This window comes from Dicentrarchus labrax, unplaced genomic scaffold, assembly GCF_905237075.1.
Source record: "Dicentrarchus labrax unplaced genomic scaffold, dlabrax2021, whole genome shotgun sequence".
NCBI classification, from domain to species: domain Eukaryota; kingdom Metazoa; phylum Chordata; class Actinopteri; family Moronidae; genus Dicentrarchus; species Dicentrarchus labrax.
Genome location: NW_026136715.1, coordinates 23,795,667 through 23,823,349, shown reverse-complemented (window position 1 = coordinate 23,823,349; position 27,683 = coordinate 23,795,667). Strand labels below are relative to the sequence as shown.

The 27,683-nt window shown below is 39.3% G+C and overlaps 1 protein-coding gene across 1 annotated transcript; it reads right to left on the bottom strand.

Moving 5' to 3' along the window:
• Positions 1-102: 102 nt before the first annotated feature.
• calcrl2 (calcitonin receptor-like 2) lies at positions 103-27,683 on the bottom strand. The gene is made up of 13 exons (XM_051426534.1): positions 27,562-27,683; positions 12,162-12,219; positions 11,589-11,763; positions 10,095-10,202; positions 9,789-9,901; positions 8,327-8,418; positions 7,440-7,569; positions 7,063-7,216; positions 5,933-5,993; positions 5,497-5,563; positions 4,435-4,653; positions 3,922-3,963; positions 103-3,558 (listed from the first exon to the last, which is right to left on the bottom strand). The coding sequence occupies exons 1-13, from the start codon at positions 27,609-27,611 to the stop codon at positions 3,286-3,288; spliced, it is 1,542 nt and encodes a 513-aa protein (XP_051282494.1). The 5' UTR covers positions 27,612-27,683; the 3' UTR covers positions 103-3,285.

Here is a 27,683-nt window from a genome sequence, read left to right as displayed (position 1 = left end):
TTCTTCAATAGTGCAGTACAGTATTGGAAGACATTTATCATCCTTGGACAATAATACTGGGATTAAATAATTTCACTCAGAAATTTCACTGAATACTACAGGTTTATGTTTAAACAACTTTATTTCCACAAATAAATGGCAGTGTTAAAAATATATATATACAATAATGTGCTTGAATTGAACATTTCTTTTTACGTTTTATTGGAATGTTTCTCAAATTTCTTTACAAATATGTCCATGACAGCTGTTTCTCTACTGGGCAGCATTGGCAAAAGTATACAGAGTGGGATCCCTGTGCAGAATGAGTTGAGAACCACCGCTCTTTAACAAAGCCTTCTCATACTCAGCTGTTTTCTTACCACAATAGTGTCTTATTCCCCGTGCATCAGTGTACCCTGCTGTATCCACACTGGAACATTTGTGTTACCAGTACGTTGTGTGTGGGTGCATCCTGGAAGAACACCACATTTGAGCTCACTTTCAAACATAAGACTCGCTCAGTATTCCAGTGGAAACTGAAAAGGTGCTGCTGCTGTAGCCTGCCAGTGTACACACAGCACGGTACATGTGCAATGGAAAAACTATTAAATTATATCTCCGTGAAGTGGCAGTAAATTGTATTCATGCATTTGAAAAAAAAAAGGACATTGTAACAACCATACAAACCATTAGAAACAGGGAAACAGCCTATTTTAACAGCCACAACAAAAACAACAGACTAATATTACAAAGCAATAGGATACATACTATATACTATATATATACTATTATTGTATACTATATATATATATAGTATACTATAATAATACTGTAATAAAGACATGAAATTGTCTCTTTCCCATGCTGATTGAAGAGGGAGTTAATAGCAGATGGAAAAAAACATTAATTCCTAATTTATAAACTAATCTGCCACAGCTATATCCGACACAGACACATTTTAAAATGGAATTCTTAATGTGTAGCTCTGTCTTGTCTTTGTTTTCATCAGATTTCCCACCGTATTACAATAAAATGTATGTCATGATAGAAAGTGAAGATTGTAGTAAATTAGATAAAGGAACATTTTTCCCACCAATTGTACAAACAATTGCAACAAAGTCAGAGGGAGTACACACAGCTCCTCACACTCCTTACATACATGATTTCACACACTACAGTGCTTTTAAATCTATTGTATGTGTGCTGTTTATTGGCCCAAATGACTGAGATTCAGTATGAGTGAAATTATTGCAGCACTCCACATCTTCATTATCTATGCACCAGAGGAGAGAGTGGGAAGAGGTGGAGCCGGTAATGTTTAGCACATAATATAGTTCCAGGAAGTAAATCAGATCAAATCAGATGAGGCTTAAAATTCGCTGCACACTACTTTACATACATGTTTAGCTGTCGTGCCAGGATGTTATGCTATGGAGAAATGGATTGCCACAGTTTTATCTCCTACTGAACTACATGAGCTGTGTGTATGAATCATTAAAGTCAGAGTACATTCCACATTCAAATGAGCTCTGATTATTTGCCATAAAAGTAAATAAATATTGGCAATATTTGTGTAAGCATACATTGCGACCATCAACTTTAACAAAATACAATAATACAATAATGTGGGGATAAAGCATTTAAACTAATTTTAGCTATACCATAATGTCCTACAAAGGCCAATACTTCAGAAACAGTGAAGTTGACAAAAAGGTTTAAAGCTGCAACGGCTGGCAAACAGTAAAACGGACTCATTTTAAGCGAGCAGCAACCTCCGTGGCTAGCAAGTTAAGCCAACACGGCAAAAACTGCAGTGCCTTGAGCGGCCACTTGAGGCTGGCTACAGAAGTGAGTCACACTCCATAAGCCCCAATATTAAAATGTCCAACTTTACAGCAGAAATAAACATGTTTACAGCCCGGTACAAAAAAACGGTTTCGGTCTCTATGGCTAAATTCCTTTCTCGTGTCAACTGTATGGTGGGTGACTCATTGGTTTAAAATATATTAAGGCTTAAAGTTATGCATAATTAAGGGAATAGTGACAGGCGGGTGGTTACAGTTACCATGCTTCACTCAGCTCCACCCACGGCTAACGGCTAACCATAACCCTGTCTGTCCACCTACTAATAATATTTGTATTCATTTACAATTTAAAACATTGAAACATGTCCTTTAAAGGTAACTGAACCTCACCAAACCATAGAATTCAAAAGCTGAAATGACCGTTAGCAGGACTTTAGCTGGCTTAACGTTTTTTTCTCCATCTTGACTGGATTTTACTACTGTCTCATTGAGTTACACGGAATAACAAAGTGAAGTAACCAGATGTCATCAATATCTATATCATCTATATTTTTCAGTTACACAAAACAGCCGAGAAAAATCAGTAAATAAATGTAGGTTTAGCTAGCTGAGGCTATTTCACTAGCTAGCCTTACCTTAGCTACCTTTTTTTACTTTAGCTAATGTGCTGTCTTTGTGTGACAGAGTGCAATATGTGCCATGGTGGAGCACACACAACCACACTGTGGTTACTACAGTTTGGGTTTAAGCTCAGGTTTTCATTTGGTAAAAGGCATGTAAAAACAGTTTTGACCAAATATGTAGTAACTGTGTTTTGCCTTTTTTAGGGCTTTGAGTCCAAAAGGCTCTACACAGTGAAGTAGTTGAAGCCCTCTGGCCACTGTACACTTCCTCTGAGTCCGATTTATGTCATTAGGAAATCGCAACCGTGATTATGTTGTTTCATCCTGTTAACATGAACGTTTTTTATTTCCTTGCCGCCTTTCTGCAGACCATTGATGATTATATTATCCGTCTTAGATAAAAGCATGTAAAAGAACGTATAGATCACATCAGTGGGCTTTGACATTCATTGGTCACAGTGGTGTGTGGGGTAAAGCATTCAGAGGCTTCATAAGGCAGCAGATTACACAAACACACAGCTTTACATTTGTGATATCAAAATGGCAGGTTCAGGGATTGGCATCTTTCTAAACTTTAACAGGAAATACATTATAAAAACTACAAAAAATACTGAAATACATAAGTGGACTTCATCCCAGCAACAGAACACATGTACACAAAACCATGACTACACTAAGATTACAGGATGACACCATGATATAATGATTATTTCTCATCAGTTTATATGAGTCCAAAAAATGTCTGTGTATGAACATCACATGCTCTTTAAGTGCTTTTCAGATTTTTTTAGTCTTCTGTCTACATATAAGTGTGTGTGTGTGTGTGTGTGTGTGTGTGTGTGTGTGTGTGTATTTGGCACCACAACTATCACCTCCACTCAGATGTCAGTGGTCTCCAACTTGTTGATCATGTCCACCTCCCCGTTGCTGCATGTTTTGCTGTTCTTCTGCTGCCCGTTGGCTTTCTGCTGGAACACGAATGTGTTTTCTGAAGGCACAGCAGTGGGCTGCTCCAAGTTGATGGTGGCGCGGCTGGTTTCGGTAATGGAGGAATTGCGGTAGTGGTTGTTGGTAATAGGTGTTTCTCCCCATCCGGTTTTGCCCCAGGCAGACTTCCACTGAGCCCACTTCCTCTGCAGCGCTGTCTGGGCCTGGACGACAACAATGATAGTCATGAGAGAATTAAAACTTACTACAAGCACTGTTTAAGTGCTTAGGAAACAGTCTCAGTTTAAACAAACAAGACCATGAGTGAGAAGGTTGGCTACTTCTATGCCTGCCACCGGGACGTATCCGGTTGCATTCCCCTTGAAATCAATGAAATGAGGTAGTGGAAACACTACTGCTTTTGTCCACAGGGGCCGCCCCGCTCAACAAAATGGAAGTTCGTAGGAGCTTTAAATAAATCTATCTATCATGTATATGGTACAACAGTTTACATTATTTGAGTCTACCTTAAGTATCTATTAGCGGTTTTAGTCTCTATTATGTCTAATATTATAATTTTAACGTACCTCAGCATTGCAGAAACAGAATATAACTGCCACTAGGAGTCCCTGCAAAGTAAAAGGACAGATTAAATATTAATAAGTTAACAGATGTAGGTGACTATCCTGTAAATAATGAATGTAAATAGACCAATTGATGCATTGTTTCTTGCTGTGAATTTTGGATTTATGGCCACCACAAGAAACCAATTTTACAAATATCAATACAAGGAGCAGCTGACAGTCAAATTTCCAAAAGCGGCCAAACAGCACTTGTTTATTCAAACTCAAGAGCCCAGAATGGCTCTCTCATGTTTTGCAGTGTAATGGAAATTGTTGAAAGTGCTCTTTAGTTCGACATTGCTGCTTAATGGCATTTAATGGCATTAAAAGCATTCATGCCAGACAGTACCTGTGCTTGGAACAGAAAATGTCAAATCTTTCATGTGGTAAACATCACCATAGAGTTTGTTTCATACATCCACGATTTGAATGAGTCTCTGTTGAGCAGAAGCATCAGCCTTTGTGTGCTGGTTGTACCTGGAAGTGGCTTACGACATTTACAAAGAAATCGTAGATGGCCCGGCTGATGTGTCCCTCTGGCCTCGAGGGGAAAAGGATGTACTGGACTCCCAGCAGGGGGATGAGGATGAGAGTTGCTCTCACCGCCTTCATGTAGGCTGTGGACTCAGCACAGTGGGTGTCTTTCAGCTTGGTAATTAGGACGCGGACGATGTTCAGGAGAAAGAAAAAGTTAACCTTTGATAGATTGATGGTGGGTGGATGGACGGAGGGATGAGTGAATGAAATGAAAGTGGAAGAGAGAAAGAGAGAAGGATAGAAATGTTTAAATGTTACTGATATACAGAAGTTAACTTGACTAAACTTGAAGAGAAGGCACGTATGCATACTATCTAAAGAAATACAATGACTGGCCTGGTGGTGGCACTATCATCACATCTTTAAGTACCAAGCTCATGGCAGTGAGTCTCCTATAACCTCTTTTCCTGATTCCTGATTTCCATGGCATTTAAATATCATTTTTAAGAGTTTCTGTGTAAAATGACTTGGTAATAAAACCTGAACAATGATGTACAGTATGTTGGCCCTATGTTCTACCATTACCAAGTTACTAAATCAAATGAAATATTATCATCTCAGTGGCATATTAATATCAGTACTGTTTGGTCATTTTGTTTCTGATGAACAGTCCTGCCAATAAAGGTTGTAAATTAGAAACTGACAGCAGTGTGTTTGAATTAATTTTGTATTTACATCTAAACCACAGTGTTCATTTGCATGACGAGTTTCAGGTAAACAAATTCTACCAGTCTGCCCTTTGTTGTCACTAACTATTTGAAAGGCAGTTTGTTTTCAAGGTACATTTTGAAGGAACAAGCAGAGATTGGGTCAAATTTGCAGAAAAGTTGCAGTGACTGGACAAAATTGCAAGGTCACAGAATTCACATGGATTGCTTTAATTGTTGCAATCTCAACATTGCAACTTCCTTGAGGGACTGACAAGATAAAATCTGTGACTGATCATTTCCTGGTAATTCTTATGGTAAAACCTTACATAATATACTTGTATTAATTACTCACAAGCAGTGCAGCTTGAATTGGCCCATGAGTGATATAGAGCAGGTGTGTGTTTGAGCTGATCCAACACCTGAAACAAACAGAGAGCGAGAAAAAGTTAAGCTCTGAACACCTTCCCGGTGAGCTTTCACATGCACAGTGACATAAAAAAAAGCCAGAGGGCTTCATGAAAGCCTGAATTCATTGTTAGCACTACACTCAGAAAACAAAGGGCTCACTCAAATGCTTCTCAATGAGGCAAATCAATATATTTCAATTCCTCTCAGCCTGACAGTGAGTAAACAGAAGGTCACAGGAAGGAGAGAGAGGGAGCCTGTTGTTATGTTACAGTGGGTTACTGCATGGAATGCATTACATGCTGTAACATTCCTGGTCTTGATCTGGACTCGGGCTTTACAGTTGTGACAGTCAGAAGAACAGTAAAAATACTACATCTTACTTGTCGTTAAAGAAGAGCCCACGAGCCACAGCATACGTGATGGCAGGAACGATGGGAAAACCTTTGGACAGAGAGAAACACAGACAGAAATATCAGACTGACATCCTGAATGTCTACAGAGGCTTCTGCTGTTGCATCACAATGTGTAAACATGTGAAAAGTAAAACAGAATATTAACAGAATAGATGATACATGTGTTTTAAATAAACAGTCACACAGTATTTTTTAACTAACTTTAAAGGAATAGATTGACATTTGGGGAAATATGCACATTCCCTTTCTTGCTGAGAGTTAGATGAGAACATTGATAGGCATATCTGTTTGTTTAATAGGAAGATCAGGAGACAGTTAACATAGCTTAGCATAAAGAATGGAAATGAACGGCAAGAAAGTGACATCTAGTGGCGTAGTTGCAGATTGCAATCCCTTCACTTCACCCTCCTGTTCCAAGTGAATAGGTTGGGAGAAACTACAGTGGCCACGAAACAAGCAAAAAACGCATTAAGGCCCTATGAATAGACAGTGTTCAGTTTAACCCTTCTGGGCTACTGTACAAATATGGTTCAACATGGTGGAGTCACTAGAATTGGACCTGCTCCCCTATATTCCATTTCTGCCAATCCTCCTACATGTTACACACTTGACCTTTAAGTAACGTATAGGACATGCGCCATGCTCATTACAGGCAGGTTATTTTGTACAGGTATATATATATATATATATATATATATATATAAAAAGTGAGCCTTGCAGAGACATAAAAGAATCCATTACTGATACACAAGAGCTGGATGCCTGCATGAGTGCTGAAATAAAAAGCCCACTCATCTAAGCCCAGGTACATCTAGGCTTCAAGGTTACATTTTCGTATTGAATTATGTGTGAAATTGTATGTTCTCAGTGCAATAAAAGCATTCAAGGCTAAAATATAGTGAAAAATTGCAGATGCTTTCATACATTCAGGTGGCCTTCTAAGTACATTTATGTTTCGGCACTTTAATTTGAAACATGTTTTGGAATACATGTTTTTTGATTTTTACACAACCACAAGATGGGAGCAGCTTACACTGAAACAACAAAAAGGAAATAGTTTGGAAATGAAAGTGAAATAGCAGATCCTCTTGACTCACCCCATCCCAGGACATAGTACCAGAAGAGCTGCTGTTCCCCGACAAAGACGGCCACTATGATGAGCGTGTGGAGGTAGATGCCTTCACACAGCATCCAGAAGTAGTTGGAAGTAGACGTATACTGATTCAGCACAGCCAGGACCTTACAGATCACCTGATGGACAGGGAATGTAAGACTTCACTTCCAATGTGATTTAAACCCAGAATAAAAAACAGAGAGCCACCCACAGATTGAGTAGTGCTTTAAGCTGTGGATTATACACCTAATGAGCACAACAAGTTAAATATAGGATGTATTTAACATGGGGGAATTGAATTATTAAATGTATTAGTGTGATAAGATGAAATATAGATGAAAGATAAATTCAGCGGCTCACTGGGTTGGTGGCATTTATGGCTTGGTTATTGCCCGCAGTGAGCGAGAGCCATATTATAGTAATAATGGAGTTCAAGATGAAGGAGAGAAACATATTCTTGTGGAGGGAGATTCTCTGGCAGCTCAGACTCCTGAAAGAGAGAAACAGACAGAGGGAAGGGAAGGTATGTTAGGAAAAGTCTCTTTTTATAAAGGCTTATACAAACAGTTTAGGACTGCCATTGCCATAGCTGAGTGAGATATTGAATGTGATTGTACTTTTCCTCAACAATTACATTCTTTAGATTGATTAGATGGAAAAGCCTTTGAAACATTTGCATTTTGTCACAATAAAACTGATAAGCAGCACAGTACAGTATTGCTCAGTTGTAGAGAATCATAGTGTTATTCAATATTAAGGGCGGGGCCAGACGTTGGGCTTAGCCCAAAACTTGGGGGGCCCGGGGAGATTTTTTTTCTCCATTTATGGCAGCTATATAAACTACTCTTCAAGCCATTTGAGATAATAAAATGCCTAAAAATCTGCACATAATTTAAGAACTAACTATCTTCATAATGAAACCATAACATAAAACATTTTCAGGATGTCTGTTTTCACTCCTGCTAGCTTAAAAGATGTTATTTCAGCTACATAACATGGATAGGGAAGGGAATTTACATAAACAACATTAGTAATATTAAAGCCTATTTTCTCTGTTCATTCCATAATAGAAATGTTGTGTGCTTATGTTATAAATATCAATGTTGTTTCCATATATTGGTCTACATACAAGCAGCCTATACCAGTTTCTGAGCTAGCATACACACACTGACACTGAAATAGGACGGAAAAGTAAGTTTAAGTGTATAAAGTGAGTCAGATCAGACATTAGAAACCTTGGGACTCACTTGAAGTAGGAGAAGATGATCAGACAGATGATCAGGGACACAATGGACAGACCGTGACCCACCATGGCCAGGTAGTAGAGACTGATGGCAATCTGCAAGGGACAAAAGATGGTTTATTCATGATAAATATAAATAAATTCACCACATATTAAGGATGGTTTTATTTTAAGGCCAGGTGAAAGCATATAGAGTGTTTGCATAGTTTTCACCTTTACAGTATGTTATCAGAAGCATGCAAGCATCGCCTCTTTGCAGCACGAAAGAAAGCAACGGAAACATCTGTAAAGAATATGAGCCTTTTGGGAAAATTCAGAAAAGAAAGTGTTTCCTGAATGGTTATAAATTTAGATTCACTGACTGAAATAATCATACTGCTGTCACAGCAGTTAAATGAGATTCATGGAAGATTGTCCAAGTGGCACAAATCCTAAATGCAGACACTAGGTGGATCAAGTTGATTTATTAGACATATATTTAATTATTTAACATTAAAAAGGTTTTCACAATACATTTACACTTAAATCAGAACTCCACACAGACAAGATTCTGCGAGTTAGATGTCGAGTTTGACTTCCAAAGATGTAAAGTGGGGGGAGGAAATTGAGATGAGTTTTCCTGTGATGCTCACTGTAAGTTTATACAACAAAAAAAAGCAATCTTAGCTTTTTGAACATTGGACATTAATTAGTGTAACATAGTGCGGATGGTATGTATTACACCCTGATTCATGCAGACACACCGACACCACCCAGCTACGGGCCAATCAGGGTGTGTGATTTAAAGTCGCAGGATAGAGATTTTGATGGTTTGGAGATTTTAAAGAAATCTGATTCCACTTGCTGTAACTTGAGCTAAGCATGGTGGAGGCAGCTTGTTAGCTGTAGTTTACAGTCTCAGGGCAGTAGTGTAGTTTACAGTGTTTACAGCAGTTCCCACAACATGAGTCAGTGAATCAGTTCGTGTTGTTATGCTCAGCTGTCCAAGGACTTGTAACTTTTGACTATCAGATATCAACATCTGTCAGAAAGCCTTCTGGTGTTGTTTCCTGTAGCCTGCTCCGATTACATTTCCGGCATCATGCCAAAAAAGGTGCAACGGTTGCATGTTGCATTTTGTCCTTTCACAGTTAATGCTATAAGCTTTAGGTCAAGTCAGCCAACACTGTAAAGTCTAGGAACATTAAGCAACTGAGGCTGCACTTAACTACACTTGGAGGCATTACTTAAAAGTCTTGTGGTTACTTTGCACCAGTCCACTTGAAAGAGGAGAGAGTCTTGGTTTTTGTGGTTTTTTTATCCCACCAAATGAAACTACTCTAATTTGGTCAAATGAGCCAAACTAAATGTGTTTTTAAGTGCTCCAAACATGGAGAAACCTTTGAAATCCTCTCTCACACACACACACAGTTTCACTGCATTGTGTTTTTCCTTTACATATATATATATACTGTCAATGGTTTTACCTTGAGTTTGTCCTTGGTGTGGGCCTGGCACTGGGTGTAGTTAGTCCAGACCCTGTTGCTCTCTGGGTGGTGGAACCACTGGCCACCAGGATTACACACTTTGGTAACCTTCTCTGTTGAAAACGTTATATTTCTTACAGTTTGAATTAAGTGAGAAATTAGGAATAACAAAAAGAAAATACAAGATACACAAAATAAACTGCTGTGCCTGCATATGTGTACATACATATATGTATGTGTGTGTGTGTGTGTGTGTGTGTGTGTGTGTGTGTGTGTGTGTGTGTGTGTGTGTGTGTGCTGCCTCACCAGCAGGGTCAAAGTCAGCAAAGTATTCAGGACACATCTGCATGACAGTCCCTGGAGATGAATCCCCCCAGCACAGCCAGCCATCCCACGTACGGTTGCAGTAAGAACCTACAGAGGGCAGTACGGACATGACAGTGAACCTGCAGAGCTTGCAGATACTAGACATTAGAGATGTGTGTGTAGCTCAAAAACACATGCCTTGGCTTTTTAAAATGAAACTTAAATGTAATGCTGCTTGCTTCAAGTGCACTATTTAGATATAAAGTCACCCGAAATCCCAAACAGGTAGAGGGCTGGAAATAAAGAGAGGAAAAAGAGCAGCGTGTAAACCTTCTTCCACTCCTTGTTTTAAGTGAGGGACTTAATTCTGTAAATGGCTGTGAATCTCCAGGAAAACTTGAAAAGGCCCTATCTTTGAGCCAGTGCTTGGTTTGAATGTTCTGGGCTACTGCAGAAACATGTCAGCTCAACATGGCGGGCTTCATATAAGAGGACCCGCTCCCTCTGTAAATAAAAACTGCTCATTCTAAGGTAACGAAAAAACAATGATTCTTATTATTCGGTGATTATACACTAATGAAAACATACCTATGAATATTATATTCTAGAGCCATTTTCAGCTTGTCTAATTAGAACTTTATGAGCACTAAATCAGGCACGAGAAGTAAGTTTGGATTTTATTTCCAAAACTGAAGCCTATTGTAATGTATTACCACTCAACCAATAAATTATAACAGTTATGTAATGAGCCTGCTGTCAGTGGCAAACATGTCAACAGAGATCCATGAAGGTACTTTTTTAAATGTTTAATAAACTTCCTGGCTGGATGAATCATATAAATTATCTATTCAACATAAACGGTGTGTCACACCTCTATTTAACTGCAGCTGGCCCGCACAAAGTCTGTCAACAATGGACGGAAACCTGGTGGTACCAGGTTGCACAGTGCCATGTTGGGAAACAGAGCACAAAATAACATTTCAAAGGCAGTGAATACTGAGCAGGAGTAACAGGCACTGGAAAATAGACAAAGGGCAAGTTTCCTTTCTTTCAGGCTCACTTCCCCTCTCTCTCTCTCTGTCTCTCTCTCTCCCTCTATCTCTCTGAGTGTGTGCACACGCTGGGAACTAGGTAAGACTATCATGAGGATAATTGACTGAAAGTCATATTTTTTCCTCCTTCTCATTCACATCTTAATTGCGGATCCTAGTATGACAGTATAGTGCTAAAAGAACAGGAGCATGTGGAATTAAGGGTAATCCAAGCATTTCTTTTGGAAGGACATCCTGTAATTCAATCTCTTACTTTTTTATAAGTGATTACAACTGCAGTGGGAGTGATTTCATTAAAACTGCTTTAGCACTGCAACTTGTCTGTAAAATGTGATTAACATTTATCTGCCATCCGCCAGAAGCAAAATATGTTGATACCATTAAGGATATGTAAGTTCCAGCTGGACTGTGAGTAAACAATAAAGAACAACAGCTTTATCACCTTCTTCTAGACGTGGCGGGTCATGGATTATCTTCAGGTAGCACTCAAACTGAGCAGCCAAGATTTGGGGTCGGGATTCTCCTAGTACGGTGGAAATGTCACTGTAATTCTCCTCCTCCTCAAACTCCACGCTTTCCACAGCCACCACTGACCCCACATCCTCAGACTGGGACACCTGGGTAAAAAAAATCATACACAGTACAATACATATATATTAGAGATGTTAGAATGATGAATGGCTCTACTTGACGTAAGCTTTCCTGTTAGACTCAAATGTCACTTTACAATGAGAAACTACTACCAACAGGTCCCAGAGAAAGTATAGCTTGTAATAACTGGGATTTTATCAAATGATACTAAATGATATAACAGTTGGATATATCAGAGAAACATGCATGGCTAAAATGTAATAAAGAAGTATTACAGAAGTAACACTGTATGTGTACACACTCAGGGTGTCAAAAGCAATTAACTAAATATAGAATGAAAAGGAGAGGACTATGGATCCACACACACACACCCACACACACACACACACACACACACACACACACACACACAAATCGCACTCACCTCTGTGCCCAATACCAGTGCAACTATCAGTGACAGTGCTAGGGTCCTCCACATGTTTCTAAAACAGAAAAAAGAACAAGGACAATCCAATTATTAGACATTTTTATGCCAGATTACCAAGTATCCACATGTTATTACCTGTGAGAAGCTGTTATTTATTACAAAACTGATTCCAAACAGTTCCTGGGCCAAAGTGGACTGACTAACAGACTGGTCGGTCCACCACTTTGACACATTTTGACTCCGTCCCATGACTCTGGCTGCTAAAAATACAATTGTGACCCTTTTACGTCCGTAGCTAACATCACACACAGTTTAATAATTCCATGTTAATAAAACGTTGCTACAGAGCCCCTAAAGGGACATGGGGGCTCCGTACGTTGGTGTTTTTTTCCTGCTGTTATTTAAATTCAAATCACTGTGAGTGCATGGTCTTACAAGCGTGCTTATGTATGTTTATTTACAGTATGTATTTTCTCATGTCAGGACAGGAAGTTCATGCTCCACCAGCCATTCCTCTCCACTGTCCACTCAGGGTCACACAAACAGATGTGTGTTTATTGTTATTTCTGAGTGGGTTAGGGTTAAGGGCAGCGAGTTCCCTTTAGTGTTTCCTCTTGAACCAAATAAGTCAAACGAGGGTAAAATAAATACTCAGAATAAGGAGGCTTAAGAGAGAGGTGACAATAATAGTCTCTTTGGTGGGAGAGTGTGATGGGTTTTATTCATTATTATTATATTTACATGACAGATCAGATGCTCAATTCAGGTGGTAATAAAATGCAGAATTGTGCTACTTGTGCTTCTGTGCATCATTTGTTTCTTTCAGCTTGCTCTTCGTGGGAGTTACCAATGTATCATCAGTGTAGAGCTGATTGGATTAGGCTTTTTTTTACGCCAGATGCCCCTCCTGACGCAAACCCTCCCCATTTATCCAGGCTTGGGACCCGCAGCTAGGAATGCACTGGGGTTCAGCTCTGACACTGTCAGTATGTAAATAGGTAAGTAATGGAGTACATGTCTAAGTGATTGAGTGATCCTTTGCCTTCGGGGAGTAAGGTGTAATATGCAACCCGTCCTTCTCTTTGGAATTGGAACCTCTTTCATCCCTGTGAATTATTTTACTTGACTTCAAATGCTTGTTGTGCAGATGACATATTCAATTTTCAAACCAAACAATAATCTTTAGAATCATTTAAGAGCAGAGAAGTTTAACTTTTAAAGAGAGCGGTAAAAACCAGCCAAAGATATATAAACTGAATCATAAACAAATGAAATGAAAAACGACAAATGTTGAGATTAACTGAATGTTGATGTCCCCCTGAACAAATAAAGATGAATATTTAAGTGGTTCTAAAGCACAGACAGGCAGACAGTTAAAATCAGTTACAGTTCAAATTCAAGCCAAGAAGCTCTTCTTGAGGCCAGAGTAATGAAAACATTTGGACAGTTGAGAGAGATGAAGAAATAGAGGAGAAAGCAATGTGGGAATGCTGTGCGTCAATGGTGTGAGGCTTTCGGGAACAAGTGCTTTGAATAGAACCAGTGCTTTTAATAGTACGAAAAAACATTCCTCATTCTTTGTTTGGACGTTTTTCTTTCTACCTCTACTCGCTCACGTAAAGCACAAGATGCGGAACGTGTGAGTGTCACGGTCGCTCACAAGCATAGAGAGGGAAAAACAGGACATAGCCCAGATTTAACTGAAACAGAGCATTTCAATAAATGATGTTTGAGGGAGCATTTAGAGCAGACTTTCATGCATAATGTTCAGTGATTTTGTGTGACGTCTCATACCCAAAGGGAGTGATGTGCCAAGGTTGTACAGAAGCAAGCTCTTTTTACTCCCCCCAAGACACAAGGGTGATAATTAAAACATTTGCAGTAAATAACTTCTCAGTGTTGAAGAATGTAATATTTATGTGTGCTAACCTTTCAGCAATTGTCTGTAGTGACAATGTTTTTATGGCAGAAAGGTTCAGAATGTTTGAATAAATGACAGAAAATATATTAAGTAGGTGTCTTCCACAAAACACAATGTGATGCTAATAGTGCTAGCTGGTCATTTTTAACAGTGTATTAAAACCGACTATCACGATGGGTTCAAAAAGGCGTAAAAAGAACACTGCCATTTTCAAACCCAGGGTAACTAGGTGAGTAGTTTCCTAGCTAAAATGATAAGACACACATAAAACATTTTAGAGTGGTGGAAGTTGGCGTTTGATGGAGGCTAGCTGTTTACCCATGAAGCTGCCTCCTTTATTCACAGCAGACATTTTGACTTAATAGCAGGAACACAGGTGTTGCTCTAAGTTAACGATGGCTCTGTTCCATTTATTTCCCCATAAGACCTGACAGTTGAGTTTTTAGATTTTTTATTTATTTTATTTGCACACATAATGCATACATAAAAGACAACAGAATTTTAAAAAGTTTGAACAGTGTGCAGTAGAGGATGTAAGGTCCCCTGTATAATCTTATTTAAAAAAAGAGAAACAATGATGGTGTATATACGTCAAAGTTTCAAGCTGCAGAAACACAAAAATGTACAGAAATGTACGATTTCCATTGAATTTTATGTTAACCCAATCTAATGCATTATATTGAGATACAGTGTTAAATTATGAATAGTTTTTCACATGCTCTTTTAATAAAGATAAACCATCCTGATGTACCATATTTCAATTAAAGAAAGTCCGACCATGCAGAGGATGAAAGTCCTAAATGTCCGGTAGAATATGAGGAAAGGTCTGAGGAAAACCTTAAAAACTGCTGAAAGGCGCTACGAGAGTCATGAGTTGTGTTGTTGTTGTTGTTGTTGTTGTTGAGGGCATAAACACACAAGTGTGGAATATGTTCACATTATAAATTAATAGACATTTGTATGTTCTGAAGAGAGTCGTATCTTTCAGCATAGCTAATCACCCTGGCAACAGTATTACAATACACAGTGTAAGGAAAAGTTAAAGTACAGGAATGATTTATCAGTGAACGAACCAAAGATACTGACTGACTCCACATGTTATGGTCAGTAGCTTCTAGTGTTTTCCCCTCCCTGGTGTTCCTCTCTCTCTCTCTCTCTCTCTCTCTCTCTCTCTCTCTCTGTATGGACTCCTCCCACTCTCCCTGATTACCTGCTCACTCGTCTGACTGCTCGAACCTGCCAGCCATCAACCCTGGTTCTTCATCCACTCTCCGCCAGATCGTTGTTTCCACATGTTTGGTAGCAACTCTCTCGCCCAGTTAGTGATACTGAAGATACGTTTTTTTTCCCCAGTGCCTCAGAATCATCACCTACACCTAAGCTAACCTGCCCGCTTCACCTCACCATCTCATCAGCCACCAATTGGTTTTACAATAAAGCCCTGTCTTTGGTAATCATACTCAACTTTTGTTTGTGTTCTGCTTGTGGGTTCCTCTGTTTAACACAACACCACAGTCCTTTCACAGACAAGTTCAATGTGTTACGGAATTTAAGAAATTATTTCAACGTTTATATACGTCTATATTTTGGCTTTCTCTTTTGTATACAACTATACAGAATGCAGTAATTATTAGTGTTGTGCTTGGTGCTATTACTATGGTCGTGTGTATGTGTCCTGTCCCTCTCTCCTGGTTCCTGGAGCCCTGTTCATCTGCACACCTGCAATCAATCAGCTCGTCAGCTCTCCGGTATTTCAAACTTCGCCCAGATTGTTCAGTCAGCTGCAGTATGAGCTCAGGCCTTCCTCAAGTATTTGAGATTCAGTTTTCTTTCTGATTATTCCTTGTACTCCAGGACCATACCCCTCTGCTGATCTGCCTGGCTGCATTCAACCCAGCCATCTCCAGCAAGCCACGCTGTCCCCCGCTCACTCCTCCATCCTGTTCCGGTAAACCCAGCCATTGCTCGCTGCTCTCTGGCTTCAGTCTTTACTCGTTCACCTCCGTTCCCAGCTTCCCTTGCAATAAATGCCCTTCTGATATTTACTACTCCTGTGCCTGGGTTCTGCGTTCGGTTCCACCTCTAAACTGAAATGTAGTAATTGCACGTCAAAATGTTTTTTGTGAACAAAGTCTATTGACTTCATAAAGTAAATTGACAGCTCTATGATCTAACTCGGTAAAAGCCAATGATTGGGGGAAAAAAAAATTTCTGTCAGTTTTTTTCTCTTAAACGGCTACAGGGCTGCCTACTCTTCAATGGAAAATAACACTTGCTCTAAACTGCTACATTATGTAATGTGCTCATTTGCAACTGCCCCATTTGCTTATTAACAGTTAGGAAAAAGTAATATAAATTAGATACCAATTTCCCTGGTACATGAGTAGCTACCAGGTAACCACTAACATACATGCAATCATATTCAGCAAACACTTAGACTTAATTTTTTGCTGCTAATTCACTCGTTTGGAGAAATAAACTACTTTGTTTTTCTGGCAGTGAATTAGAGGAGAGGAATATCACTCATATCTGACATTAAATGGGAGCCTAAGCTTAGTTTAGCTTAGCAAAAAGGTGGGAATTGGCTCGCTTGCCTCAATCAGACTCAGAAGGAATATATATTGACATATTTAATGGTCCGATGAGAGAGTAGTATCACAACATCTCTAAAAACTTGTGAATAAGCTTATTTTTCCCAAAATGTCGACCTATTCCTTTAACGCTGCTTGGTGCAGCGACTTCCCCCACCACCCCAGAAAGGTTTTTGGTATGGACTATAAGATCTAATGTTCATGTATGTTTATAGCTATCTCTGGATTATTTATGTGTGTATAGTTTATGTGCTTATGCTGGGGGTTAGTTTGGATTCTTTGCTCCTCCTCAAAGAGCACTCGTGGAAGTGAAACGCTAATGCCCCAATTCCTTTTGGAAAGTAACTGACAGAAACGAAGTAACATGTGTCAGGAGACCAAGCAGGTTGTTTCTCTTGGTCACTGAAAGATGTCATGCCCCTTGGAATTAGAACACCTTTACTACCTTTACTACTAAAAAATGTCAAGAGTAGACATTCTAGATCTTGCCTTTGTCCCTTCTTTCTCTCTTTTACGTGCACACAAACACACACACAAAGCATACAATGCTTTAAATTCATCTCCTAAACCCACTGCACCAGAAGCCACTTTGCCCACTAAGCGGTTTGTATTGTCTGTCCTCTTTATATGACAACAAGCCACAGCAGCACATATATCATTCTCATTCTGGGTTTCAAGACTTGCAGCTAAAACCTGAGATAATCCAAGAGATTGATATATATATATATATATATATATATATATATATATATATATATATATATATATTGTAATTGTGTCCCCATCGTTGGTGCTGAGAACAGCACATTTTTGTACTAGTGTGACATCTTTTCCCTGGGACTGCAGTTTGAGTTCAGGCGACGACTGCTATTAACAAACACCCACAAACAGACGTTCATTTATAATTACAGTTCCATTCAATAAGACCCAAACAATGAATGCCTTTCTATCTGTTATGTACACAGTGGCCCCTAGCAATGTATTGTTCGCGATCAGGACATTGTAAATCCAAGGAAACACACACTCACACATTATAATACCTTGGCTATGCTCGCTGTGCGCCATTGTCGCTGACGAACTCTGTGTACAATGTATGTGAACTGAATCCAAGTAGTTCGGTCTGTATTTGTTTTCTGGTGACAATACAAACGGAATGGCTGCTACCCTTCTCACTTCCTTTATCCGTTGTCATTTGTCCTTTTTTTCCAGGGTGATCACCTCTAATTATGAGGCAATCAAGAGCATCAATGAAATGCTATGACATTAAAAATTAGGGATGCAGGCTCCCTCATAGCTAACCAGGTAGAGCTGGCGCCCCATGTACCAAGGCTGAGTTCTTGCTGCAATGGCCATGGGTTTGAATCCAACCTGTGGCCTTTTGCTGCATGTCATCCCCCCTTACTGTCTATCTTCAGCTGTCCTATCCAATAAAGGCAAAAAACACACACACACACACACACACACACACATACATACATACATACATACATACATATATAAAATGAGGGATGGACAATGATCAGGGCAGATAAATGATCAGCCGTTAATGTGAAATTTATATTGTTATGAATTGCAGCCAATACATTATCGGTCCACAATAATAACTTATTTTCAATTCTTATGCAAAATAATTGATAGGCTTTACGTTCTGTGAAAGTATTTGTGAAGTTTTTTTAAATACTTTTATTGTACTTGATGAACATTTGACGAGTCAGAACTGAGATGTCAGATTAGTTTAAGTTAGGTCAGAGCTACAGAATATCAAAACATCCATTTTTTCAATTATCGGCTATCTTATTGGTATCGTCCACGAGAAGCAGGTAATTGTCGGTTATGACTGAAGTGTGCATTTGATCAGTGTCTAAACTCCCCTTTTCCTTTAACTATGTATTTTGTGTCCTGGGGGGGACATGAGGGAAAGAGGAGTTTAAACTTGGGTCAAACAAACACACACACATCAGCCCTACCACCCTTTCGATGTCTCTTGCTTTCCTCTAATTACATTCTCAACCTGCCTCTGTTTTCTCTCTCCTACACTGCTGCCAACATTTATCAGTCGCTCTGTGTGTGTGTGTGTGTGTGTGTGTGTGTGTGTGTGTGTGTCTCTCTAACTGTGCCCAGCCTCTTTGGCTTTCATTTCATATCCTGTTGATCAGCTTAACAGGAGAGTGATGAGGGCATATAGACAACGAAATCACCCACACATCAATGACCTTCAAAGGGGAATCAGCTTGTGTTTACAGGTCTTGGTAAGTATATGTGAAAAGGTTGTAGAAAGCCTTTTGTTTTTTTGTCTGCTTCATGTAGAAAAATCTTTCAAACTGCCATCATGACTCCGACAACATTGAGGAATGCTAAATAGAAGTACTCTTTCACAAATATTGTCTTTCTCTTGTAGCCTGTAGAATACTCATTTTAAAAGATAAAATGCAATCTAAAGCCATGTTTACTTTAAAGGTTAATTCTAGGGATCTTTAATATTTGTCTTACTCTCAACAAATCCCATGATCCTACTAACAAGTACTGCACTGTGTATACAAAGCCTGATATATCTTATTCCTCTGTGCCATAGAGCTCCATTGTTGTCCAAAAAGATTAAAAACACATCAGAGAGCCAAAAGTTGCACTGGGTGACATCTACTTCATTACAATGAACATGGGCACTGTAGTTTATTATAATGCATAAACATACAACATCTCGCCGACATAAATACTGAAAATAGTCCCGAACAAATACTCTTAAGTAGCACCACGGCCAAAGACCTACAAGTAAATCATGAGTTAATTGTTGGTGTCTGGTACTTGATAAATCTCCAGATAAAGCTCAGTGTATTCCTTTAAAGGAGTCCTGATTTCTTTCTCCAGTGTGATGTTTAGATGGTCTGAGAGCTTTCATTGTCAAACTGGAATGCATGCTTTGCTTGTCTGGTAACAGCTGTAGAAACAACACTGAGCCACGAGTACACCATGTGTAGGACACTTAAACTCATAATAAAAGAATACAGAAGAAAACCATAAACTATTGGCAGCTTTAATTAGGAAAATACTAACAAGAGTATCAGCCTTCACAAAGCCCAAATCAGACCCCGTAATGCCAGCCATATGTGTAATACAATCTGCTGTTAAAGCTACTGCTGAAACCAGCTGCTGAGGTATGAGAAGGGGCTGAAAGAGCTGCAGAATTAGTGTCTCTTGGCAACCACGGAGCTCAAGGTAGGTGATGTTTCTGATTAATGTGTCTTTTGTATGCAGCAATCCCACACCTAGCAACATAGACACAAAAATTGCAATGATGAAACTGTCCAGTTAGTTTTGGACGCATACACACTGCAACTTCACAAGGGTTTAAAGCAAAGATGTGCAAAATCTGCCAAAATGAACAGTGTATTTAATGGAAAGAGGAGGGAGGCTTCATATTATGTGTGCCCTTTATCAGTGCATCTCGAATGGTTTGATTGGATCAAAGAGGGACATGCACCCCAGAAACAAAGAATATAAAGGCTTGTGTTTGTGGCCTCGGGGTCCTGTGCTTTATATTTAGAAGCATTCCAAAGGAGACAAACCTCAACTGAGGAAATCGAACACACATCTCCTGAGCCAAAAGCTCATATGATGCCTTATGATCATAGGACAAGTCAGTGTCAGCAGTATTGTGGCAGGGCTTAGAGTCACGGAACTTTTTTTTCCTGCTAAAAACAAAAGGGATTCGATGATAAGCCAGAGGTTCAAAATAAAGAGAGACTGGTGCCAATAATTTCCCCTTTCTCAGCACAATGGAGGGCTGCACAATTAAGCAAAAAAATAATAAACATGTTTGTGCAGCACAGACAGCAAAGGAAAAAAAAATCACTTCATCATGATTTTAATATTTTTCTTCAGTGGAAACTAATATTGATGCACAAATGATTATTCCCACACTAATCGTGATACATTTTGCAATTGCAATTGTCATAATATTCGCAATATGATGTTTTTACCATATAGTGCAGCCCTAGTGCAATGTGTTCTTGCTGGGGGGTAGAACATACAGATCCATATGAACATATATATTTTATCTGATAAAATACACACTGCACTTCTCAGTGACTCATCCTGAGGCGGATGTAGTCTGACACTGTCTAGCAATCCCTGGCAGCAAACAACAAAGTGGGAGAACAATATCAATAATTTAGTAAAAGCTTTGCTGGCTATGAGGTAATTTGGCCGGTGTTCCACCCTTTTCATTTCATTCCAATGTTTAAATATCACCACTGCAATATTTTATCCATTCGTGTTATTTACTGATGAACTGCTGACATTTTTTGTACATCCTTTTTTTCTCAACCTGCTTTTTCCCTCTAAATCAATTAGTGGCGTCCAACATTTCCCAGAATGCCTTTGGACAACATCCAAGGAATGGTCATTTTCCATTCAGAAGTCTGATATGTGTGTGTGTGTGTGTGTGTGTGTGTGTGTGTGTGTGCACATGGGGAAAGTAGTAATTATTTTAACCGGAGAACAAGACCTTCTAGTGAAAGAGTCATCACAGCAAGCCAAAAACCTGTTTTAGATCATTGAAACTTTTTTTAGCAAACCCCAACCTTATGTTTGGTCAGTAACCACCAGAGTGGAAAAAAAACCCACAGGACATTTTAGATTGAATTTTCTATTTGAGGACCATTAATGTACTTTTATGTAATCTTTGAATCCTGGTCCTTAAACCTCACTGTGAGAGTCATACTACTCTCATGGGGTCATTGGTCATCAGATGGAATGATGGGAAATCCAAATACTGTTGTCCTGCTACACCAGATTTAGTTTTAATGGCCAATGCACCCAGTGAAATGACTGCAGATGCTGCTGTGACCTTAAAACAGGATTTTGTCCCGACCCTAGAGATCATTACTGCTCGGGGTACAGTATGAGCGGCGTTTCCAGGCCTCCATTTTTGCAGGGTGGAAGGACTTTGATATAAGGCATAGGGAAATGTAAAATTGCCTTCATGAAGTATTTGGAAGCAATTTCTTTTGGGAAGTATTGCACTTAATTTGGGAAAATCCAGACACCCAGATATGCTTAAGGGAAAACAGAACAAAAAGCCTGGACTAAAAGCTGAAATGAAAACAAACTGTGTAGCTTAAAATAACAGCCGTAAGAGCAAATAGCTGAATAGAATTCTTCTGCTGCTGTCAACAAAGAAAAGATATAATTTTATAATTAAATGATTTTTTTTTTTCATGATAACTTAAACAAATAGCACTAAAAGGAACAATCACAGAGTGTTGTGCTGCAGACGGGAGTGTTTGACAGAGATAAGATAAAATACCAGAAACACAACACCAGGGAGACCCAGAGGGAGCAAAAATACACAGCCAATTACTCCAGAGCTGACCAAGAATGAGAAACAGTGGGCTTAACCTTCATTAACATGCCAAGCTTAGTCTCCTTGAAACTACTTGTGGTGATGCTGTGAAAGGATTGGTCAATTTTAACCTTTGGCAGTTATTATAATATGGTAAACAGCTATTGCTGTGAGGAAAAATACAATTCGACCCTCCGCAGACCCAACTAGGGCTGCAACTAATGATTACTTTCACTATCAATGACTCTGCTGATATTATTTCCGAGGGGATGGACTTCAAAACCCAAAGATGTTCATTTTACTATCGAAGAAACAAGTACTCACATTTAGGAAGCTACAGTAGAACCAGAAATGTTTTTATTTCACCTTGTAAAATTATTATTAATAATTATTATTATCAAACTTATTTTTCTGTGTCAACTATTGTATCTACTAAGCTCTAAAAACTACATATATATTTATATATATATATGTATGTATAAACCAATACAGCAATGTAAAAGTCCTGCATTCAAAATATATTATTATCACCAAAATTGACTTAAAGTATCAAAATATTGCCCCTCTGTCAGATATGGTATTATATATGACATTATTAGATTAATAATACTGGTGCAACAATGTGTTTGTAGCATGCAGTTGGAGCTGCTTTTATCTACATTCGATACAGTTCAGGGCAGGGTTCCCAACCTCCAAAATTGGACTTATTGCAGTGCTGGCTATTCTTTTCTCATGTTTTCTCATCTGCTCCGTGTTACCCATCTAGTTCTGTCAGAGTTACTCTAAGATTCAGAACTGACACTGAACTCTACAAGTTCTACAAGTTCCCTGTAATAAGCTGCTGTAGTTCACTGTCTTATAGGTCAAACTGTCAGAGCTCCATCTTGTAGCTCTCCAGGGACCACGGAAGTGTCTGTGTGCATCTGTTCACACATTATTATCATTTTTATATTCCAGCAGGGGATCCAGAGAACCGCAGGGAAGCAACACAAACCCCAAGAGTGTGTGTTTGTACATATGTCTGTATGTGAGGGAAGGCAGAGGAAGGATGAAGGTTGAGGAGGATGCTACTATCTTCCTCTGTCATCCTGCGACCACTTCCTCCCTTCTCTCCCCTCTCCACTTCTAAACAGCCCCACAGGTTAAAAATAAGCCATTGTTACACATACACAAAGGGACATGGAAGGGACACAGCTAACACCCTTATAGACTTTTAAGTCTCTGATAAACTTCCTCACTTTTCAAAGTCTATTATTACTATTATTATAATTAAGACAGAAATCTTATATCCGAAGTAGGGCTGCAAAAAATTTTCATGATCAAATCTCAATCAATCAATTAAGCGTTTGGTCTATGAAATGTCAACAAATTGAGAAAAATGACCATCACAAGTTCCCATGGTGACATCTCCAAACATCTCGGTTTCCTTGACTAAAAGCACAAAACCCAAAGAAGCTCACATTACTATCATCGTCATCACAGTAATAAAACAAGCCCAATTTCTCATTTGAAGAGCTGGACCAGTTAATTTTGGCCATGTTTGCCTAAAAAAAATTGCTCAAGTGATAATTCAATCATTTTTTTCTCGATTACCAATCGATTAATCGACTAATCATTGCAGCTCTAATCTGAAGGTAATGCTGCTGACTGTGTGCAATGAGATAACCAAAATATAACTTTCAATGACACTGAAACCTCACGCCTCAACGCCCAAAAGATGTCAACATCAAACCAAATAACCACACATTTGTAAACATCTATTCTCATTCTAAATTCATAAAATGCTATCAGCATGAAGAACAACTAATGCCGTATTAATGGACCGTTTGCACAGCAGTCATTTTGATAGCAGTGAACTCACAGGTGTATTAATGATAGCGGCATTCCACAAAACTATGATTACAGATGAAGAATAAACACTGTATAATAGACCTTTCTTCAAGCGGGCACTTTGATTTGTGTTGGAAGCAAAAGCACAGGCGTTAATGGCTCCATAACATTTCGGTGCCCCAGTAAACCAGATGTCTAGCATTAACAATAATAACATGCTTGGACGCAAAGCGCTGTCAAAGATGGCCTCCCTTATCTCTCATGACTTTCATCGCAAGAAAAATAAGCAGTAGCGTCAGAACAACCAGCAAGGAGACTGAACATTCATATAATTTATGTCAACACAGTATAACATCACACAGGGCCTCCCCCCCACACACCTGGCCCATAGATGTGTAAATAAAACATGACTGTGCGATTGTCTGTGTTGGAAAATTACAACAATTGTTGGATGCAGCCCCCCCAAATTCCAACGTCAGGAATGTGTCATCAGATGCAGACAAGTAGGCCTACGTGCTATAACAATGCTGAGACCTTCAGGAAACCGTTTCTCATTTGCACACACAGAGCGACATTAGTAGTAATTTGGAGATGTGTTTCTGGCCACCTGATGAGTAGATGTTCAATAATTAGTCCAATTAAGTCAGGTTATAAGCTTGTATAGCTCGATTTTTGCTGACATCAATCTGCCTGCTGCTGCTGGAGTAAGAACTACGAGACTCACACATACATTAAAGGTGCTGTTAAACCAAAACAATTAGCTCAAAGTGGTTTAAAAGTACCACAAACATTAGACACATTTGTAACTGATTAAATACATTGAAATGCACCACATGAAAACATTATTTCTGCTAACCAAGTATGTAGCACATTGAGCCAAAAACCAACATAACACAGATCCTGTTATGCAATAGCCACAAGAAGGTTCAATTACAGTTCAGACAGGGCACTTCAACCTGCAGGCAGGGGGTGACTGGATAAGACGGGATGCACTGTGCCTTTAAAGAACAAATGCAGTCCCCCAGAAAGCATTAAAGAGACGCACGTGTCTGGAACATGAGTTGATCTGCAAAAAATATAGTGTTTTTGCACATCTCCCATACGGTTTTGGGGCTCTGTACCTATTTTCCACTCCGAACGAGAGCACATCTTCTGTCCGCATTGTTAAAGTCCAGCATTAAGTTAAGTTATGTAGAAAGCGGGCTCTTAAGACTGTCTGATCCTGTAAATCACTTATGAGAGCCAGCACACCACACCACCGGGATTTACAGCAACCGAGCTATCCGTGTATGAATGATTACGGACTTGGTTATTTTCCCATAGCTGGACCCAAAAATAGCTCCTCCAGCTTGGACCTATGCCATGCAATGTCTTTTGATTTTTTATTTGTTGTTTTTTTTGTCCCTGGGGCTATAAAAACAGCATAGACAGAGTAGAGCGGAAAATAGAATCATTGCTCCCTAAGCAAGATGGTCAAACCATGATATGAACTACCCAACCAAACATAAGCTTTCCCACCAGTCAGCCGATGCCCGTAGGCTATGCTGGGAGATAAGAAGATCAGCACCAATGCCACTCTCCCCCACCTATCAATCAGTGTGGGAGCCAGCACGCCCTGACACAGTTCTCAGATATGGTCAGCCTGACACCACGTTCACCACCAAAGCATCTACTCTGATTCCTTTTTCAGCCCATTATCTAATTTTATCTTTCCTTAGTTTCCTCCTGAGAATAAGCAAACTATGCCTTTCTGTCTTTATTTAGTTTCCTTGACTTGTCACTGTTTTTACTGTTTCCTCACTTTAAAAAAAAATGGGATGCAATTCAACATTTTTCATCAATAAGATGGTTGATAAGCAGCTTGAATCCCTTACAGTGGCAACAAGTGCAATTAGTAACATTAGTAACAATTGTTATAGCTATATAGCATAAAATAAAGGGCAGTTGGTTTTGTTCAAACTAATGGCCAAGGCTTGTTGGTTTGTATGTTGTTTGAAATGGAGAGAGCGGGGTGGGGGTTGGGACCAAAGTGGCAGCCAAAGCACCTATTAATATACTGATTGCTGCCTGGCAAGAGCAGGCTGTTCCAGTCAAAGACACACTGGGACACTGGTGGGGTGGGGGTGATAGTTTCCCACGGGCGGACCTACAGTCAGACTGTAGAGTCCAGGAATCATTCTGAGGTATTCCAAAGTCAAGTAAGGGCCTGGTCTGAGATCGGTTTCTTGGGTGTGAGGATTACAACTTGGCAACACTAAAGGGTATTCCTGAAGACACTGAAATTGAGCCAATTGAAGATATAAACACACAAAACAAACATGGAAATAGCATCTGCTGGCGAAATAAAAGCTGCCTTGCAAATTTTGCAGGGGCTGGGGATGGCATTAGAATAACATTAGTTTGTAATTAAGAATAAGAATGCATATGAACAGAATATAGGTTTCCTTTTCTGGATGGATCAAGCCCAGCAAGCGGTATGAACTTACAGGAGCAACTCCTGCAAATCTGTTGGGTTTGCTGGTGATTGCTAACTTGCATGTAAAAGTGAATGAAAATCACCTAGGAGAAATGCAAATTCATAGAGAAAACAAGGCCTGCTGGGAACATGTTCAAGGGTGCCTTGTGTATCTACACCTCCATGTACCCTCCATTGTTTAACTCCATGCTGCCGCTTTGGATCTGGACTGAATGTCAAATGGAATCCAGCTCCATTCTTTAATGTGCAGAGTTTTGTTAGTTCACCATAAGTCTGTAAGGGAGATATGTTTAAGCTTGTTTTTGATTGATCATTTTGAGTGGTTTCATTGAAAGCAGAAACTTTAAGTCATTAATATTTAGGTTTCATACTAGTATGTACAGCTTGATTGAGTCTTGGAGCTCTGCTGATGACATGAACACTATCAGCTTGGATTGTAAATGACTAAAGCACTGCAATATTTCCCATCTTTACAGTCGCATGCCATTCGCTTTTATCTCTGCGTTGACGTACTGTGACGTTCCCATATGTTGACCAAGGACTCATCAGCCATCTGTTGTGTTTCATATTAGTGGGGGAAATCACAGCGACACTCTATTCAACTCTATTCTATTTATATTTCTATTCATATGGTACTTAGAATTGCAACTGTAGAAGCAGGCAACAAGCCAGCTCAGGGTGTGACCTTCCCTCAACCTGCATTCATCCTCAATGATATACTTTACAACCCCGTACAGAAAAAAAACATAGTTACATTCCATTAATATTGCTGTAAGAACTTTTAGTGTGTCTGTGGTACTCAGTGGTTACTTAAAGTGACCTTATTGTGGTTGTGATCATAAACACAGTCCTATAGTCTTCCTATGGGAGCTTACATTCTATCTATGGTCAATTGTGAATTTATAGACATCTTACAGTACTTTATGTTGTGTTGCACTTTGTCCTATACTTACACTTTACAATCCCTATAATGCTCCTAAAGTCTCTTAACTTTTCTTGTGATATAAAGTTGTTTTATAGGAGTATTGGTATTAGAATTCGTATCATTATTATACTGACTGGTGTATTGCTGTAGTTATTTTTTCAGAGGGTAAAACTGCATTACATCGTGTGTTCTATAGACACATTTCACATGACCACATTCAGTCAAGCCTCATAAAAAACATTGCAAATTATGACGCCTGTGCTGTTCCAAGTATCTGACAGGCTCTTGAGTGGAAAACAGACTTTGTGCTTACCTTTTCTTCGGGTGAGCTGTCAAACTGTCTTTTTCTCCAAATATCCCCATGCTTGCATGATCCGAGCAGGGAAGGGTCTCATGCTGCTCTTCTGTCAACACTGACCAACCTCGGGCTCTCGG